Source organism: Physella acuta, unplaced genomic scaffold, assembly GCF_028476545.2.
Source record: "Physella acuta isolate Inbredline_101_S28 unplaced genomic scaffold, ASM2847654v3 ptg000529l, whole genome shotgun sequence".
Lineage (NCBI taxonomy): Eukaryota > Metazoa > Mollusca > Gastropoda > Physidae > Physella > Physella acuta.
Genome location: NW_026732048.1, coordinates 46,914 through 64,503, shown reverse-complemented (window position 1 = coordinate 64,503; position 17,590 = coordinate 46,914). Strand labels below are relative to the sequence as shown.

Below are 17,590 nucleotides of genomic sequence, written 5' to 3'. Positions count from 1 at the left end.
GCGCCTTTGCAGTCCCCTCTCTTCCTCACTAGGCATAAATCAACCGCCCCCACCCCCGCATGGTCTGGTGAGCTGTAGTTCACTCTAAATGTTTACATTTTACGATCGTAGAGCCGGGTTTAGTGACGGCTATTAGGGGCAGATAATTTAGTTTGAAACTATTTTAAACTTAGGGGAGGTAACTAAGAGAAGGCTGCTTTCACGGGTGGGGGGGGGGGGGAGGGTTTTAGTGTTTTAAAGCAAATATTTTCAGTGGCAGCATTGGTACTGTCGAATTCACAATTTATGAATTACTTAAAAATAGAAAATAAAACAACTAAATAGCGGCGTATGATACGCTGCGGGTCTGCTCGTATTGTATAATTAATCCATGTACCCCCTTACCTAGACAATTACATATTAATGAAAATGTTTTAGATCTGTGTTAAATGAAAACATTAGTGGGGTAACGATTGCAAGAGCGCATGTGTGGACCTCCTCAACCCCCCCCCCCCCCCCCCCCCCTCCCACACAGCTCATTTATTGAACTCAGGACCGCAATCCATCTAGAATCTAGGCGAAAAAACTCCAAAATCAAACAGCCTTGTGGACTTTTCTTGGGTTAATAAAGGCTATGAAAAGCACACCCAGAAAAAAAAGATGTCTGAAATCGCTGTGAACATGGTTATATTGACACATACAACTTAAATTATACTGTTAAATTATAATTTGCTACTCAAGTGTTAACATTTATAAGTAAACATCATGTTCTTTCTAGAGTAAACATCATGTTCTTTCGAAAGTAAACTCATGTTATCTCGAGAGTAAACTTCATGTTCTTTCGAAAGTAGCAGACACATTTTATATAAATTGAATTGTTCAATACTTAAATTAATTCAGAGATGTAACCTCAGTAAAAAGAAAGGAATTTTTTTTTTACTTAGGGCGGGAAGGGTGCAAAATAAATTCAGACAAGCGTTTAGATACCTTTAGATCTAGGCTCTGATCGGTAGTAACTAAGCCTACATCAGTATTTTGTGTAAAGAAAAATAAGAAGTAGATCGAGTGGGTTTTTATTATTGAGTAAAAAAATCAAAATAACTAAATTAGACATATTTTTTAAAAAAGCGCTTGCAGGATGTTTTTGCGTGGTCTCACTCCGAAGGCCTCACGGTCAGAACGACCATGAAAAGTGGGTGAGGTAAAAGTAATAAAATGAGAACATTTCTGTTTCACATATCATACTTCTTCAAATGAATTCGCTTTTTCTTATTCAAAAAAAAAGAAAGAGAAAAAGACAGATTCTATTATTCTAGTTAAAGCGCAAAAGCTATCCACCGTCCTTTTTTTTAAAGCAGTTCTGTAAAACGGAAAAGTTACATCTCTGCTAGAAATAATCCTATATAGAACCACGTTGGTAAAGTTATATACAAGGCGCAGCCTGGCGGTCGTACATAAATGACGTCACGTTAACGAGCCGAATTTTCCCCCAACCCAAATCGTCATTAATAGTGAATAATAGCTAGACAGTCACACAATAATAGAGGAATAGATGGTAAAATCGAGAGTTTATGCGTAATCACTCCTTCAATAAGAAACTTTTATTTAATATATAGCTATAGTACATTCACACGGCCGCAGTAAGTATACACGCCGTTGACTAACCAATCCCCAACGTAGGCTAATAACTGAGTGAATAGCATTCTTCTGTAAACCAGTGAAACAGTCATAAAGCAAGAGGGAAGATGCAACCATTCAAAAATGGGTACCAAAACGGAAAAGATTTCAGAAGCTTTTAAAAAAGCGGAAAAATGTGGATTTTTTTTCGACGGAAACTTTTTCTCGGAAGGAAAAAGTCCGACTTCTGAAAAAAATGTGAAAAGTTACATCTCTGGATTATTTAGATCATGGGTTCCCAAACTGGGGGGCGCGAAGGGCTTTCTGGGGGGTCGCCAACTGGTAGACTAAACCCTAGCAATGAAAAAAAACCATGCTTATTTAAAAGAATATCTGAAATTCGGCTTTACTAACATCACAGAAAATGGAATAAAAAATAAACAGTGCGTTCTGTGCAAAATTTCCGCCGGTCATGAATATATCAAGCTTTCAAAGCTAAAACGTCATTTTGATACGAGTTATTCGGAGCACCCAAAAAAGATATGTAGTTCTTTCGTCGGCATGAAGCTAGTTGCAAACGTCAGAGACTTGATTGAACAGGAAGTTTTCACCAAGGAAACACAGTATTAGTGCAATCATCATACGAAGTCGCATTAGAAATCGTCAAGTGAAAAACCTCGCACAATAGCAGAAAATCTCACCAAACCCTGCTTGTTGAGGATGGTGAAACTAATTATTGGGTATTACCGTGCAGTAAAGATGCAACAAATATCTCAGTCTAATAATACTATTCAGCGGCTTATGGCAGTCATTTCCGCAGATGTTAAAAACTAATTTTGAATGAAATCAAACTTTCACCATTATTTGATTTTTAAGTGTTACCCTTGCTTGTCTTTGTGAAATTTATTCATTCTGATGATTGCAAAGAAGATTGATATTTTGTGAAGATATGGAGAAAATATATACGTTCTATTTATAAACTGTATGATTAAAGTGGGAAAACGTCTGTGGGGTTTGTATGGATGGTGCGTCATGATTGGATCAAAATCGGGCTTTCAAAAAATAAAGTAAAAGATTTAGCTCCCTAATTAAGGGGAATCCGCATGATTCACCGGTATGCCCTCGTCAGGCTCTTCCAACTCCATTGCTAATAAAAGTCATACATTATATTAAATCTGGAGCCCTAAACACCCGTCTGTTTAAAGAACTGTGCATATACATGAATAACGATCACGAGGTTCTACACTACAGTACGCTGGCTGTCAATATGAAATGTGAATCGTGTCTTTTAAATTGAAAGATTAAATCAAGTTGTTCTTGGAAGTGAAGTGCAAGGGAAACAAGACTTTTTGAAATACTTTAACGACAAAGAGTGGTTGGAGAGAGTAGCATACCTAGCAGATATATTCAAACATCAACATAAGCTTAACCTGATAAAGGAACGAATATTATCTCTTTTCATGATAATCTCTTGGCATTTTTATCCAAGCTGCAAAATGGGCGAAGAAAAATAAATATAGGAAATACTGCCATGTTTTAGAAACCCTGCAGCGTGGTAGATGAATCTGATTGTGAGATAAATAAAAATTTGAAAGACGATTCTTGGCATCTTGAAAACGAACTGCAGCGTTATTTTTCCTGATCTGATAGAAGAAGAATCTCCAAAGACACGTTACTCATTTTCTGTTTTCCATGATGTTGCCAGCATTCACGATGAATTACAAGATGCATTCTTAAATTTGTGGAATGATTCCGCGTCACGTATCGTGTTTAATGAAAACCTGCTCAATTTTGGTGTAGTATGCACCGTTCGAACCCAAACGTGAAATTGATTGCCTTTTGAGTTTTAGCTCCTTTTGTGTCTTATCAATTAAAAACAAAACAAATAAATAAATTAAATGCTGAGAATGACATGAGGTTGGCGTTAACAAAAACTCAACCGCGAATGTTGAGGCTAGTGATAGGCGTTCGAATTCACCCATCGCAATAAAACAGTTATTAAGAATAATTAATATTGAAAGTCTACTAGAAAATCGTATTTTAGTGTTTATTAATTTCCTCACTCATTTCGACTTTTTAATTCACTTACTTTTTATAAAAGAGGGTCGCCAATCGAAAATGTTTGGGCACCACTGAATTAGATGTTAGGTTCATTAGTAACAAATGTAATTAGAATCTGTGCTTTCGAATATTGAAGTAATGTTGACATAAGAATGAGTCAAACAAAAATTTAAGCTTTTACCTTTTGTTTTCCTCTCGAAGCTTCACTTCGCTCTTTGTAGAAATCAAAGTGAGCAAAGGAGAGACTAGTTTCGGCAACAAGCCACCAGCAAACGTTGTTAGAAATGTTGTTAAATTGCTCAAGTCGTATAGCTTGTCGAAGTACCAGACGACAGAAACTATCATCCCCAGATACAACACAAGGGCAATACACCTTAGAATCTGAAGTAGAAAATCTATTATATATATATATATATTATATATATATATATATATATATATATATATATATATATATATATATATATATATTTACATACATATCGATGGTCTCGGTCGCAACTCCAAAAAATTCGATTTTTTTTACATAAATCAAAAGCCAATATGATTCCCCATAATGCCTGAAAATATTAGAGAAATCTGTAGAATGATTATTGAGATATAATCATTTGAACAAACCGCCTATTATTTCTAGCGCTAAAAATCTCGGCGCAAAACGAATATCGCTTTATTTATCAGTACACTTTTGATCGGGAACGCAGTCGCACGCCGTAATCACACAATTTTACAGAACAGCAGTTATAGCACGTATAGGTAAAGATATTTGATTGATTATGTTCAACTATTCTATTACATTTTATCATTTTAAAGAATAATAAACAAATAGTATTTGTTTAATATAGCCTATTTCCAGATTTTCAATAACTAAACTGATTTGTTTACAATTTTTTAGGCTAACACAATGCTTTGAAACTAGATCTTCATTCTAGAATCTAAATATCAACCAAAACAATATTATTCGAATTATATTTCCACAAGAATGTGCAATAAATTTAATTATTGTTAATTCACTACTAGCGTTAGATTGAGGGTTTAGATACGTGTTAAGAAATGTTTATATGGTAGGTTACAAAATGTTTAGCGTACATGTTCAACGACATGGTTAGTTGTCTTTGGTAAATGCTTTTATGATTAATTTTTCAACAGACAAGCCTATCTCAACTCACCAGCCTCTCTCAACATACCAGCCTCTCTCAACAGACCAGCCTCTCTCAGCATACCAGCCTCTCACAACAGACCAGCCTCTCTCAACAGACCAGCCTCTCTCAACAGACCAGCCTCTCAACATACCAGCCTCTCCCAACAAATCAGCTTCTCTCAACAGACCAGCCTCTCTTAACAGATCAGCCTCTCTCAACAAACCAGCTTCTCTCAACAGACCAGCCTCTCAACATATCATCCTCTCTCAACAAACCAGCTTCTCTCAACAGAGCAGCCTTTCTTAACAGATCAGCCTCTCTCAACAGACCAGCCTCTCTTAACAGATCAGCCTCTCTCAACATACCAGCCTTTCTCAACTGACCAGCCTCTCTTAACAGATCAGCCTCTCTCAACATACCAGCCTCTCTCAACAGACCAGCCTCTCTCGACAGACCAGCCTCTCAACATACCAGCCTCTCTCAACAAATCAGCTTCTCTCAACAGACCAGCCTCTCTTAACAGATCAGCCTCTCACAACAAACCAGCTTCTCTCAACAGACCAGCCTCTCAACATATCATCCTCTCTCAACAAACCAGCTTCTTTCAACAGACCAGCCTTTCTTAACAGATCAGCCTCTCTCAACAGACCAGCCTCTCTTAACAGATCAGCCTCTCTCAACATACCAGCCTTTCTCAACTGACCAGCCTCTCTTAACAGATCAGCCTCTCTCAACATACCAGCCTCTCTCAACAGACCAGCCTCTCTCGACACACCAGCCTTTCTCAACAGATTAGACTCACCCAAAAGACTAGCCTCTCTCGACATACCAGCCTCTCTCAACAGATTAGCCTCTCACAACATATTAGTCTCTATCAACAGACTAGCCTCTCTCAACAGATTAGCCTCTCTCAAAAGACTAGCCTCTCTCAACATATTAGTCTCTATCAACAGACCAGCCTCTCTCAACAGATCAGCCTCTCTCAACAGATCAGCCTCTCTCAACAGATCAGCCTCTCTCAACAGATCAGCCTCTCTCAACAGATCAGCCTCTCTCAACAGATCAGCCTCTCTCAACAGATCAGCCTCTCTCAACAGATCCGCCTCTCTTGACATACCAGCCTCTTTGAACAGATCAGCCTCTCTCAACAGACCAGCCTCTCAACATATCAGTCTCTCTCAACAGACCAGTCTCACCATACAAGACACCAGCATCTGTCAACTGGCAAATCGTAAAGGCACCTGAATCTCTCAACTGACCAGCCTTTCACAACAGACCAGTCGTAACATACAAAAGACCAAACTCTCTTAAATGATCAATCTTACCATACAGGATACCAGAACATATCAACAAACTTGTCTAACCCTTAAAGGCACCAGTAACTCACAAGAGACCAATCTCTCTGAGCAGACCAGTCGTAATACACAAAAGACCAATCTCTCTCAACAGACCATTCTTACCCTCCAAGAGACCAGCCTCTCTCAAAAGATTAGTCTTATCCTACAATAGACAAACCTCTCTCAACACACCAGTCCTATCATACAAGACACCAGCCTTTCTTAACAGATCAGTCGTAACATACAATAGACCAGCCTCACATAACAGACATTAGACACCAACCTCTCTCATAAAGACTAGCATTAACATAAAAGAGACCAGCCGATCTCAAAAGACCAGTCTGACCTATCAAGAATTCAAAGCGACAGATATTCATGCACTGCAGTACAAGCCTGATGCTTCTGTCTACTTCATAGTGAATTAGCAGATAGCTGACAATTGCTAAGCTAGGGTCGTAAGATTATGATCTCATCTGTAGCCCCTGTCAAGTTGTACAAGAGCAGAAAAAGATAAAAGCTGTCATATTTGAGCACCTAAAAAGCAAGTCATAAACACACCTTTTTATGATGATTTCCCTGATTTTAAAAAAAGGTTGCCATTTTGATGTGACGTTTATTCAAAGAATACATTTTAAAAATAAACACATTTTTTTTGTGTTACATTTTTGTAAAATAAGTAAACATTTAGTCAGTATTAATGCGATTAGTGTGTTATGTCTCATTCATAATATATCTTACAATACGGTTTCTGTTTTTACTATTATCATTCTACAAACCCAGCACCCACCAGATTTAGTAAAATAAACTGTGGAAATAGAAAGATGTAATAAATAAAGCATAACCTTCAACAGTTAACAAGTCTAGTGCTAAATACAGACATAACGAATACAGTCGAAAGCGATAAAGCCATACTAAAACATCTCTACTAAAAATTAAACTGACCCCATAATGTAGAATAAACTCAAATAATTAAAATATTAGCCCAAAACTATAATCTAAATATTATAAAGTGTTAATTATAACTTAAAAACATAAACATAACTAAATAACGTTCATTGGACAAAACGAACAAACGCGGCTGAGACCGAAATTCTCGGCTCGAAACAGCTAAGTCTGCGCGCGCACAGATAGACGGTTTGCACCGAGAATTTTAGACCGAGCAAACCGTCTATCTTTTTAAACCTGCTATAATTTTGTAAATATTAACAAAACTAATTTTAAAATGCTAGAGTACAGCCGGTAGAGAGTTTCTTCTGAGATATCATTTTAAAAAATTGTATTAGAGCGATCAAGAATGAAATAATCAGCTTTTTGTCTCTCCTGTAAAATTTACATTTTCGGAGTTAGACGGTTTGCGACCGAGACCATCGATATATATATATATAAGTTAACGTTTTTACAAACACGGAAACAGAAAGACAGGATGGCAAACCTAAGATTTCAGGCTCCGTAAGGTTTTAAAACGGTAAAACGTCAAAAATTTGTCAAAGTAAAGATTTAGATTTTTAGATGAGCGGTGTAAAACTATTAAAATTGCATTTAATGTGTCTGCACAATAGGCTTGAAAAGTCTATGTAATTATATTACATTTTAAAAAAATGCGTTTTAGAATATGCAAGCGATAAAATTATAGTAACATTTTTTTTTAAATTACAAACGTTTGGGAACCATCGATTTCATATTTTTGTATTAAAGTTAAGCCGTAGAAATTTTTTTTAAAATTACTTTATCAATTCAAATATTTTTTAAAACCGCTCTCACCCCTTTATGAAGTCAACCGAAGTGGCCAGGGTAAGTAAAACAATGAAAGTCACAACAATTGTTTTCCATAATAACAACACAACAGCGATCATAGGGGAAAACGTAATAGTTCATTGATATTCAATACTTTAACATTCCTAATCACCACAACACCTTAACTCTACTAATTAAAATAAAAAATAAAAGTGTTAGCTAAATTACTATTATATTATAATTGCTATTATATATAGTAGTTATTTCTTTGAATATTTCTAGCCTTGATAAAACCGGAAGTCATTTTGTACTTATTTCATAAACCTTATAAAATTTTCAATTTTGTTTGAAAAACATGCCTTCTGGCAACAACTACTAGGAGCAAGCTTTTCAAACATATTACAATACTTTCTCTTTACTCTGTTTTTCAAGAAAAAAAAGACATACACAAACTAGATAAGTGATACACATTAAAGAGTTGAATTTCTAAATACATACATGTAAGCACAGAATACTGCACATCTTCCCATCGTGACCCGCTTTGCCATAATAGGATGAACAGCATTTATAAAATAATTGTTTGGAGAAATAGATGTTCCCATGGCTATCAAAAAAATAAACCAACTGTTTGAAAGGCTCTGTCTTCTGTTTCCTTCTGATCTTCTTGTTGTATGACACTGTAAACACATCCATCAATATATATATATATATATATATATATATATATATATATATATATATATAAGGCAGTGTATGTCTGTTTGTGTGTCTGTCTTTTATGCATTACTACACCTCTTATCACATCGCTGTGAAAAATTGGGCGTCACGGGAGGGTGCAATTTTTCTCTCTATACGGTATATAAAAATAATAAAAGTGAATTGCAGTGACACCGTTCACGCGATCGCCATGAAACGTTGGGCAGATGTTGAGAATACTTCAGAATACTCCTGGGGTGGCGCCCCGGCTGGGTGCGATTTGTTTATTTCTCTATATACGGTATATACAAATAAAAGTTGATTGCGGTTTGACATCGTTCATCTGATCGCTATGAAACTTTGAGAGTTGATTAGAACACTGCAAGGAAGGGTTCTGCAAAACAATATTTTGTAAATTCGCAAGGGTGGCGCCCCTGGAGGGTGCGATTTTGCTCAATACGGTATATTTAAAAAATGAAAGGCAGATGTGGTTCGACACATTTCATCAGAGTGCTATAAAACTTTAAAGAGTTAATGAGAATACTCCTGGGCAGGTTTCTGTTAACAAAACAATTAAAATTTGATATGAGCAGCGCCCGGGAGGGTGCGATTTTCGTCAATACACAATTAGGCGCCCAGAGTTTTAGAGCGGCTATGTTAGCACTTGGCATCCGTTAATCTTCGTCCTGCATAGCGGGTAAAGTGTATTACTATAATCAACGTTAAAATTTCAACAGGCGCAACCGCCGGGGCCCGTAGATTGCACGACCCCAAGCGCCAATGGTTCATTTGCGAGCACTATGGCGCCTCGGCGGTAGTGTAATTGGGGTCTCCCGAGAGCGCCCTTCTACGTCCCTGACACATGTGTGGTCACGAAGTGTGTTCTACCATATTATTTCGGTGTGTGATTAATGTACACTCAAGGTTTTCATGCGGTAGTGTAGGTAAACCCGTGTCCCGATATTTTTTTTATCCAAGAGCAGACATTGTTTACATTTAAATAACTCAGTTTTAGAAAACAATGTTACGTGTCTAAGAACATAGGATTGGTAAAGCATTCATGAAACCCTTCTTATAAATTCCGTCACACTTTCTTCTATGCCCGCGGCAACGCGCGGGGACTGGTACGCAAGTCATATATATATATATATATATATATATATATATATATATATATATATATATATATATATATATATATATATATATATACTAGCCATCGGTACCCATTCTGGTGACTTTTAGCTCTCTTCTTCTTACAAATAGGCTACCCGGCTTTTCTTTTAGATATTTATCTCCGAGGAGCGGCATTTAAAACAGTCCGGGGGAGGGTGTCGGGGATGGGTGTGCGTGGGGGGTAGCGGATAGTGGTTTTTCTATATTTTTTTATGAATTACTTTTTTTTTCAATTTCGTTAGTAGTTGAAAGGGGAAGAAACGGTAGAGATGCCTGAAGAAAATGTATATCCCTACGGAAAGTGAGTAATGAAATGAATTGTAATCCGGCTTTTTAAAAAAATCATTGTAGGAAACTTAGGAAAAGAAACATTTTATTGATCATGAGCATTGGAATGAAATATTGTTAAGATTATGAAAAGAAGGGGGGGGGGTTGTTATTTATGTACTATCTATGTTTATATTTGTTTAAAATAACAGACTACCAATAGCTATTAGAAAAATTAAAACCAAATTATGTACAGTATTAATCAACACAATGCCATATTAAATGCACTCGCTGATTAAAAGACTTAAAATTAAGAGACTTAAAAGATTTTGTTAAATACCCGGCTGTTCAATGGTAGTTATGTTGTTTTTGTCTTTTAAAAACGTCTATTTCAGATGAGCATGACTCCGACCACACTATCCTTTTATATGCTGAACTCTACTTCACCTGCCCCGTGTATTGTCAAGTCCCGTTAGGCAACTTTATCATTCACATATACACAAAATTGAAAAAAAAAAGATTGACTTAGTGTGTCTCGAACCCGTACCACCCTATGATTTCAGCTATTTAGGCACCTTAGGATTCATGAAGAATAAAAGAATAAAAGAGGTACTTAAAAGAACTTAACTTACGCGAATAGGCCGTATTATTTCACATTAAAAAAGAAATTATCCCAAATTAGCCAATTCCATAGCTAAACAAACAAAGATTTCTATAAAATAATTAAGACCTGCAATTTATTATTGGATTAGATTCTAGATCTTGATAGAGTCTAGATCTAGATCTATCTACAGTCTAAGTCAAATTTTTCCGTAGATATTTGGATTCTAGATCTAGATTCTCTAGATGATAGATCTAGATCTAGAATCTCTAGATCTAAAATCCAAATAGATAAAGTACATTTTATAAGTTTAGGCCGAGAAAATTGTATTGTCTACATTAAAATAATAAAAAAAAAATAAATAAAAAAAAAAAAAAAATAAATAAATAAATAAATAAATAAATAAATAAATAAATAAATAAATAAATAAATAAATAAATAAATAAATAAATAAATAAATAAATAAATAAATAAATAAATAAATAAATAAATAAATAAATAAATAAATAAATAAATAAATAAATAAATAAATAAATAAATAAATAATTAAATAATTAAATAATTAAATAATTAAATAATTAAATAATTAAATATATATATATATATATATATATATATATATATATATATATATATATATATATATATATATATATATATATATATATATATATATATATATATGTATATATATTTATAGGCCTATATATATATATATATTTATCTATCAGAAGACATATATCAGAAGACGTATATGTAAATAAATTTAACTGTCTGTCTTTCTGTCTTTCTGTCCTAGTCTTGTCTGGTCTCTCTGTCTATATTTATATATGTTTAAATATATTTATATATGTTTAAATATGTTTAAATATGTTTATTTATGTTTATATATGTTTATATATGTTTATATATGTTTATATACTTTTAGATATGTTTTGATTTTTAGTTATGATTCTATATGTTTATGTATTTTATAAATGTTTATGTATGTTTATATATGTTTATATATGTTTATATATGTTTATATATGTTTATAATGTTTATATATGTCTATACATGTTTATATATGTTTATATATGTTTATATATGTTTATATGTTTATATATGTCTATATATGTTTATATTTGTTTATATATGTTTATATATGTTTATATATGTTTATATATGTTTAGGTATGTTTAGGTGTGTTTAGATATGTTTAGATATGTTTAGATATGTTTAGATATGTTTAGATATGTTTATGTATGGTTAAATATTTTTTTATGTTAATATATATTTATATATGTTTATATATGTTTATATGTATATATATATATTTATATATGTTTATAAATTATTCAATATAATTATATATGTTTAAATATGTTTATATATGTTTATATATGTTTAAATATGTTTATAAATGTTTATATATGTTTATATGTTTATATATGTTTATATATGTTCTTTTGTTTTTATATGTTTATATATATTTTTATATTTTTATATATGTTTATAGATGTTTTGATATGTTTATATATGTTTATATATGTGTATATATGTTTATATATGTTTATATATGTTTATATATGTTTATATATGTTTATATAAGTTTATATATGTTTATATATGTTTAAATATGTTTATATATGTTTATATAAGTGTATATATGTTTATATTAGTTTATATATGTTTATATATTTTTATGTATGTTTTATATGTGTATATATGTTTATATTTGTTTATAAATGTTCATATATGTTCATATATGCTTATATATGTTTATAAATATTTATATATGTTTATATATGTTTATATATGTTTATATGTTTATATTTGTTTATAAATGTTTATATATGTTTATATATGTTTATATATATTTATATATGTTTATATATGTTAACGTATGTTAATATATGTTTATATATGTTTAGTCGTATTTGGTTATGTTTAGTTATGTTTAGTTATGTTTATATATGTGTATATATATGATTATATATGTTTATATACGTTTATATATGTTTATATATGTTTATAAATGTTTATACGTTTATATATGTTTAGATACGTGTTTAAGGTATATATTGGCGTTGTGGTTAGAAAATTGGTTGTTGGGCATTTGTGTGATCGTCGTGGTGAAAGGATGTACGCTGATCGGTTTGACTCTGTCGAGAGATTTGATTCGTGAGTTGTGAAGATAGATGAAGATTATAAACACAAGTCTAGTACAAGAATAAAGTGGAAGAAGGAATTACTGAGTTCGTCTTATCTATGAATTGTCACCTGGTCGTCTGGATGTGAAATGGCATAATAAGGTTGTAACATCGTTATATGGTAGTGACATAGTATATGGTATTGGATCAAGTGACTCAAACCTCTCACATGAGCAGTCGTAACACTATGCCTATATCTTTATATATATCTATATCTTAATGCCTCTCTCCCTCTTCCCCTCTCTCTCTCTCTCTCTCTCTCTCTCTCTCTCTCTACATATATATATATATATATATATATATATATATATATATATATATATATATATATATATATATATACTAGCTTAAACTCGTGCTTCGCTACATTGTGGATATGGATATTCCCTCGACGCGCCACGCTGCGCGCGGGTGGCGTTAGTACTCTGATGTGAATATTGAAATAAACGAAAACTAAACTACGGCAAAAATATATCGAGGCGTCGTATTATTTAATTCTTTCTTACTGTAAAGACCCTTTATATATAACTACTTACTACCTGAATTAAAGCAATATTGTTCAACGTCTCACCTTGCATTAAGAGCATATCTTTAATGCGGTTTGGTAATTGATCTGTTGTAAAAAAAAGTTTAAGGTATTAATGAAAATTTCAAAATTTATATACAGTCAGATAATAAAGTCTATTCTATTGTTTTTCTATCCTATTCTATTCTATTCTATTCTATCCTATCCTATCCTATCCTATCCTATCCTATCCTATCCTATCCTATCCTATCCTATCCTATCCTATCCTATCCTATCCTATCCTGTTCAATTATACTCTACTCTACTCTACTCTACTCTACTCTACTCTACTCTACTCTACTCTACTCTACTCTACTCTACTCTACTCTACTCTACTCTACTCTACTCTACTCTACTCTACTCTACTCTACTCTACTCTACTCTACTCTACTCTACTCTACTCTACTCTACTCTACTCTATTCTATTACATGTATTATATATCGGTCTTTTTCGAAAAGTAGATCGTAAACATATTATTCTATAATATGGTATTATTTTAAAGTCTAGTATAATATTTTACAAAATATGATAACCTGAAACATTAAATGTCCTTGATTTGTTAATTAACTTGTCCAGTTGACTTTCAAAATCTTCTAAACAGTATTTCAGCTCTAGATTCATTTTATTAAGACAGTCATAGATGTATATCAAAGTCACAAAACCAATTAACAGAGTTAGGTTCATTTTCTCAAATTCAAAAAAAAAATAGGTAATCAAGTCAAACAAGAACTTAATCCATACTACAATAGAAAAAAAAAGAAATGTTAAAAGAAATAAAATCGCAAAAAAATAAAGGAATTCACTACAATTACAATTAGACGAATCAATAATTTTTTTCAAATCTTTGAAAGCAGTACGTAAAATTTGACAATGAGTCGTAGGTGGAACAAAGCCTTTTAGAATAATGCATTGGTTAACCAGTACCAAAATACAAAACATAATTATTATGAAAATCAACACAATAGACCGGATACGATTTCTTTCCCAGTCAAATACTATTAAATAGATGCAGGGTCCATAAAGAAAAATTATCTCCAGGAAGGCAATCAAAATCTGTAAATAAAATAAGAAAAAATAAATAAAAATAGAACTGAAGAGTAAAATACATAAGTCTATTTATTTTAAAGTTATCTTTTCAGACTTGAAGACACCTATGGCAGATGAAGTAGAACTCATCTGTTTCTTTACCATATTAAATGATGATATGGTCAGCATATTATCCAGCGTCTTATTTTTCTAATGTAAATCAGGTACACATCAGGGATAGGTGATCTCAAAGAATGCCTACACACTCGGCCACACATTTTCCTTATTATATACGTTATATAAGTTTGAATGTAAATAGGGAAAAAATACCTCGCACCAACACGATGAACAACAACAACTTGAATCCTGCAATTGTAATTTAAGAATTAAATGCGAATATTTAGGAAGAACGTGCAAAAACTGATAATTTTCGCAAACAATGTGTTTAAAATTTTCATATCAACATAAGATGATAGTTTTGTTTTTGAAAAAAGTGTGTCTTGTTCATGTGCATAAATGTAAAATTCAGTGTAAAATATATAATACATTATATTTCCTTAAACGTGAAATAAAATGATGTAATATTTCAAATTATTTTAAATATTGTCGATTTGGTACCAGCTAATTAAGTCATGTCACATTTCAGAAATAGTGCATGCATTTTCAAGAGATAAAAAGATGCTTTTTGTAAATATCCCTCGAATGTGGTTACCGCTTTAAAACGACCCCATATGTTTTTGTTACAACAAACTATAGATTTTAGTCGTTAATAAATATACTTCATTTTAACGACGATAAGTTAAACAATTCTTACATTTTTTAAAAATGAAAAGGTTTTAAAACCACAAATCAGTTTATTTTTACACTGAGAAATATATAGAAAAAGAGAAAAAAGTTGCAAGTGAGAGAAATAACCAAAAGATGAGAGTTTTGTAGTAAAGTCAATGGAAAGTACAACATGTGAAGACAGGTGTTTTACTTATATTATAGTGACAATCTAGACAATTATGAATTGTTTACATTTAACTTGATTTACATTAGTTATGTTATTTTAATTTATAAGTTGCACATTGAGACAAATATAACCTTTTTTTTTTAAAAACATTGACAACTTAAATTTAATTTTTCAAAATGAAATTGTAAGTATGATGTTATAAGAGTAAATTAAAATAATACCTGTTCAACTTTTACGTTTACAGCATCGGAACTCTGGAATAACAGAATGTATTCTCTAAATAACCTTTAATAAATTATTAAAATATTATCTCTTAGTATTAAATGTATAAGTAACTGTATTTTGATAGCAGACCAAACACGCATAAAGAATTAATAATAAATGATTCTATATAGATCTCTACAACTAACGTCTTTAAATTTATATTGATTTATTAATTGGATATGTACTGACTGCTAAGGGGTCATCTATAAATGACGTCACGCTTTTAAAACAATTTTACCTCCCCCCACTCCTCTCCGTCACACATCGTCACAAAAAGCCAGAATCCCCCCCCCGTCACACCTCAGCCTACAACCCCCTAAAATTTGCAGTTGATTCTTTTTTAAACATTGATATTTTTCTAAAATCTTGTCAAAATAGAGTATTTTAATCATTTCCTATTAAAATTTATTAAAACAGTTTTCTAAAACGCGAAATAACTTCTAAAATTCGTTCTCTAATATTGCTTTTTTATAATGCAAAAGTGTGACGTCGCTAATCTGAACCCCCCCCCCCCTCCTCACACACCGTCACAATTTTAAGGAACCCCCCCCCCCCCCCCTCACCCCTACGAGTGTTACGTCATTCATGGACGACCCTTAAAGAGTAAACAATGACAAATCCACAGTTTATAAATTATTTAAGTTCTGTAAGCCTAAATTCATTGATGCCTCCAAGGGCATCATTTTAAGACATGTTGTTTTATGTTATACTAGAGTAAATAATCATTTTTAAAATATAAGAATTGGATGTACATAATATGTGAGCTTACATTTTAGCAATGTGACACACCGCGCGCTTAAATAGAGTCCAAGTGAAAGCGGAAGAAATACGCACGAGACAAAGAACTTAGGCCCAGAGTGGTGTCTTGGGAGATTGCAAAATTATTAACCGGGGATCGGACGAAAAAGAAAGATAGTGTGGAGGCCCTATGTTGCATATTCTGTTACAAATATAGATTTAAGGCGGTATTAAATACACTTCATTATAACGACTAAGTTATTTTAAATTATATTGTAATACATTATTAAAAAAGGAAATATTTGAATAAGACAAATCAGTTTAATTTTACACTGCGAGATATACAGAAACATAGAGAAAAGATTGCGAGTGAGAGAAATAACCGAAAGATGAGAGTTTTGTGAGTAAAGTCAATGGAAAGTATAACATTTGGGGACAGGTTTTTACTTATTTTATACTGACCATATAAATAATAATAAAATTTTTACATTTCACTTGAATTACCTCAGTTATGTTATTTTAATTTATAACTTGCAAATTTAGAAAAATAAAACATGTCTTTTAACCATTGAAAAATTAAATTTAAATTTTCAAAATGAAATTGTAAATAATACCCTTTCAACTTGTACTTTAATAGAATGGGCACTCTGAAATAACAAAATGTAATCTTTATGTAACGTTTAATAAAGTAATAAAATAAATAAATAAAATAAAGTAATAAAAGTAATATACTTTATTATAACGACAAAATTTACTTAAAGTTAATTTGTAATTTTTACAGTATTAAAAAATAAAAGATTTTATAAAGACAAATCAGCGTAATTTTACACTGAGAGATATACAGACACCTAGAGAAAAAGAGTGCGAGTGAGAAAAACAAACTAAAGATGAGAGATTTGAGAGTAAAGTCAATGAAAAGTACAACATTTGGAGACAGGTGGTTTACTCATATCATAGTGACTATGTAGATAGTTATGAATTGTTTACATTTCATTTGAATTATATGAATGATTTTGTTTTATTCTACAAGATGCAAATTTAGAAAAATAAAATACGTTTTTTTAAATATAGACAATACAATTTTTGTAATTTTCAAAATGAAATTAAACAGTAATGTTATAATTTGAAATAATACCTCTCCAGCTTGGTCGTTGCCAGTAGCGGAACTCTGAAATAACATAATGTAATGTTTAAATAACGTTTAATAAAGTAATAAAATGTCACCTCTTAGTCGTAATTTTA

At 32.0% G+C, this 17,590-nt stretch overlaps 1 protein-coding gene across 1 annotated transcript in view; it reads right to left on the bottom strand.

Moving 5' to 3' along the window:
* The window catches only part of LOC131945162 (uncharacterized), a gene marked incomplete at its 5' end in the record, with an annotated part of 68,547 nt that overhangs the window by 11,326 nt on the left and 39,631 nt on the right, over nucleotides 1-17,590 (bottom strand). The window contains 7 exon segments of the mRNA XM_059306179.1: nucleotides 3,839-4,038; nucleotides 8,366-8,544; nucleotides 13,371-13,412; nucleotides 13,899-14,418; nucleotides 14,722-14,757; nucleotides 15,568-15,600; nucleotides 16,963-16,995. Of these exon segments, the coding sequence (XP_059162162.1) occupies nucleotides 3,839-4,038; nucleotides 8,366-8,544; nucleotides 13,371-13,412; nucleotides 13,899-14,418; nucleotides 14,722-14,757; nucleotides 15,568-15,600; nucleotides 16,963-16,995 (1,043 nt within the window).